This window comes from Hesperophylax consimilis, chromosome 23 (genome assembly GCF_061612785.1).
Source record: "Hesperophylax consimilis isolate HC1 chromosome 23, BYU_Hcon_1.0, whole genome shotgun sequence".
In the NCBI taxonomy this organism is placed as follows: Eukaryota; Metazoa; Arthropoda; class Insecta; order Trichoptera; family Limnephilidae; genus Hesperophylax; species Hesperophylax consimilis.
In genome coordinates this window covers 30,002,501-30,006,209 of record NC_142858.1, presented here as the reverse complement: position 1 = coordinate 30,006,209, position 3,709 = coordinate 30,002,501, and the positions used below count along the sequence as shown (strand labels likewise).

At 34.5% G+C, this 3,709-nt stretch overlaps 1 protein-coding gene across 4 annotated transcripts in view; it reads right to left on the bottom strand.

The window, feature by feature from the left end:
* Positions 1-271: 271 nt before the first annotated feature.
* NUCB1 (Nucleobindin 1) overlaps positions 272-3,709 on the bottom strand; it is a 16,812-nt gene continuing 13,374 nt past the window's right edge. For all 4 annotated transcript variants that reach the window (XM_089645983.1, XM_089645982.1, XM_089645985.1 and 1 more), the window contains exon 9: positions 272-3,097. In XM_089645983.1, coding sequence (XP_089502109.1) covers positions 2,534-3,097 — 564 coding nt within the window. In that variant the 3' untranslated portion in view covers positions 272-2,533. The remainder of the gene's footprint in view (positions 3,098-3,709) is intronic.

Genomic DNA, 3,709 nt, shown 5'->3' with positions numbered 1-3,709 from the left:
CTTCAGCGAACCAAGGAAGAGTAGAACCCTCCGTCGCGGGGCCTATAGGGAACCAAGGAGGAGTGGAGAGGAGAGACGAAACCCTCTTCCATCCAGGGGCCTTTAGGGAACCAAGGAAGAGTGGAGAGGAGAGATGAGGCTCTCTTCCCTTTTGGGGCCTTCAAGGAACCAAGGGGGATTGGAGCACAATGGACCTACGGCCTAAGTGTTCACGGGAACTATATGTAAACCGTCTCCGCTCTATAAAAAAAAAAAAAAAAATAAAAACAAATAGTTTTGTGACCAATTTGAAATAATTTTATTGCGTGAAGAAGTATTCATGTACACAGTAGTTATACAATATAAAAAATACAAATGCATACATATAGGTTAACAATGACAACTAGTTTAATTTAAACATTTAATGGAATCAATTCACTCGGTGAAACCTGCCTACACTGTTAATCTCAGGTGGTGTCAAGCTGAACACCACATTTCTTACAGCAGGAAATAAAAAACATTTAATAAAATATGACATAAGAAAATAAATGATTTAACTCCAGTGGAATGAATACAGTAGTCAATGGAACACATTAACTAATAAAATAAACATGTTATAATATCTGTATGTATACATATAATAAATCAACTAAATTTATTAAAAGCTTAGATTTGAGGGAGTTCCAAGTATGTTTCCAGTTAACTTATCATGTCAAAGGGTCACCAATTCGTTTAGTCTGAACCATCAAATAAAGTAAAAATAAAAAGAATTCAGATCTCTATCATCTTTTTGTGAAAACAATTCTTTTTAAATAAAATAAATCTTACTATAAGAAATTTGATTCCGGATACATTACATAACATTAGTAAGTGTGAGGTATAATTCATAAACATTTTATGTAATTCAACTACTTAATTTATTTTAAATTTTGGGCTGTCGACAAACTAAATTATTTTTTCACTGAAAACTGCAGATTGCTGTGCAGTCACAACTTGAAGCTATTAATGTTGACTGCTTGAAGCTGTCCGAGTTTTACATTGTAGAAAAGATAAAAAATGTCTCGTCAGCTACTATTTTTTTAAAGGGAGAAAAAATTGTAACCTTTTTAAAAAACTATGTATACCAACGTACATAACCATAAATTTAATATACTTACTGAAATTTTGGAAATCTTCAATGCAAGTATTAAATTTAAAAACCAATTTGTGACATACACTTCCCATTTCAAATGATATATTTTTAAATCTGTTGAGATTATAAATTTGTGTTTTTTTTATACAACCTACAACTTTTTAAGTACAATAAAACCAATTTTTTTAAACTTTATTCCCTTTTTATTTCGTTCCGACCACTTTCGGATAATCATGTTCAGACTGGTACATTTTGGCTTAAAAGTGGTATTCATACAAATTTTTTAAATTTATATCATTAATACCTATTTACAATGACTTGTTAATAATTAGGTTGTTAATGATAAAGAAATAAAAAAATTTAAAATGTTGGTTTTATTATACTTTACCTAGTTGTAGTAATTACCCCGTGATATATTCTAATACATAATAAAAATACAAATATAATAAATTATTTTAGAAATTTGAATTTCTAAAATAATTTATGGAAATTATGGAAATGGACCAAGAGTTATAGTTGAGGATTTATAACAGAACAATTGAAGACTAAGTAACTTGAAAATGTAAGGCAATTTGCCAAAGACCGCCTCATTTTAAACTTATGTTCTTTATCATTTCAAGAACAGATTTTTCAACAACAGTATAAGGAAAACGGTTGAGACAATGTATGAATGTGAATGAGGCTAGGAGTGAGTGCCAAGACCAAGTTGTTTGGCGGTACATCCTCTCTGCCTACCCCTGCGTGTAATGCCGTTTAAATGGTTAGTTACTTTCATGATATTTTTAAGCATTTGAATGAGGCAAACTTTAGCAATTTTACCAACATTTATTACATGTAAGTAAGTAAGTATGTGATTCTAATATTTTTTCTAGTTAAGTCTTAAAAAATGCTTGGCACTTACAGTGAAACCTAGAACTTATATATTATCAATCATTTGTCATCAAAATTATGATAAGCAAAATACAGGTATTATTGTCTTCTCATTTTATCAGAATCGAAGATTGAACAGCGTTTCACAAATTCTAATATTAGTGTTTTATTTGACATTGATACATAAATAACCAAAATTGGATGTTTGGAGTTGCAATTACATATCCAGTTATGTATTGGCAATGGCAGACATATTTTCTTTTACAATTACCAAAGAGAATATTTTAATTTTGAGGCTTCACTGTTTTAATATGTATTAAGCTACTCCATGACTATGTCTCTATTTTATAGAAACTGTTTTAAAGTGGTTGAATACTTGTGATTGAAATGTGTACAAGGATACAAATAAAATAAAAGTTCACAAGAATTTGTATAAAAATAACAGCATTTTGTAGAACATGGAAGAGAACTTAATGCCGTTATCATATTGTTAAACAAAATGGATATCACATGTAGGATTTTCTCACTGTGAAAACTGGGCGAAATATGTTTTTACACGTGAACTTGATCAGGCAGGGCATTGCCTTGAGATGACTGGGCGTTGGGCTGTTGGTTTGGAATGTTGGGCTTCTGCTGTGTCTGTTCGTTGCTTTGAACATGCTGTGCTTGTACTTGAGGCTGCTGGACCTGAGCCTGTGGTTGCTGAACCTGTGCTTGGGGCTGTTGAACTTGAGGTTGGGGAGCTTGTGCTTGCGACTGTTGAGCTTGGGCTTGTGGCTGCTGGGCTTGGGCTCGTGGCTGCTGAGCTTGTCCCTGTTGGGGCACCTGTCCCTGTTGGGGCATCTGACCTTGCTGTGGGTGCATTTGTTGACCTTGTTGTGGGTGCATTTGACCCTGTTGTGGGTGCATTTGTCCCTGTTGTGGGTGCATCTGACCAGCTTGTGGATACATCTGTCCCTGTTGAGGATGCATCTGTCCTTGCTGAGGATACATCTGACCTTGTTGAGGGTGCCCCTGTCCTTGAGGGTTGTAGTTTTGAGGAATAGCGTTAGGATGATACTGTTGTGGATACTGCTGCTGGTCATGGAACTGGGGTTGTTGATATCCTGCTTGAGGCTTTAAATAATAATAAAAAACTAAGTTAAAACCTACAATAAGTGTAATTAATTCATAATTATTAACCAAAGTGATGTATTTTTATCTACATAAATAAAAGGCAATGTTCGTATTTGTGTCATATAGACTCAAAATATATTAGACCAATTTCGTTGTAAATTTTAAAGTTTGTTCTTATTAGTGCCAGGAGTTATTGAGAGAGTGGTTTGAATAGTAGAAGAAGTCAGGTACGCCCGGGAAAGACTTGTATCTGCACTAGAATGAGGTTTGTAACTTGTACAACTTGTATCTGCACTACAATGTAGTACACATAGTGACCAGCTGCTAACCCTATACAAATCCCAAGTAAGCCCCACAATACTTGATAAACCTACTTGATTCTGTGCAAAGGAGAGCGGTCTGTATGATTGCCATCTCTAATGGAGCATGCTCTAAGGAGCTAATCCCAAACTAACGGACACGAGCAGAACACCCGTTCACAGTTAATGTTGGCTTCATGAGAATGGATCATTTCTTCGACTTGTTTGTGTGTGTATGAAAGACACGCATTAATAAATCCCTACCTACAACCCCTAACTTAACCCACCTCACAAGTTGGTAACTGGTTGGCGA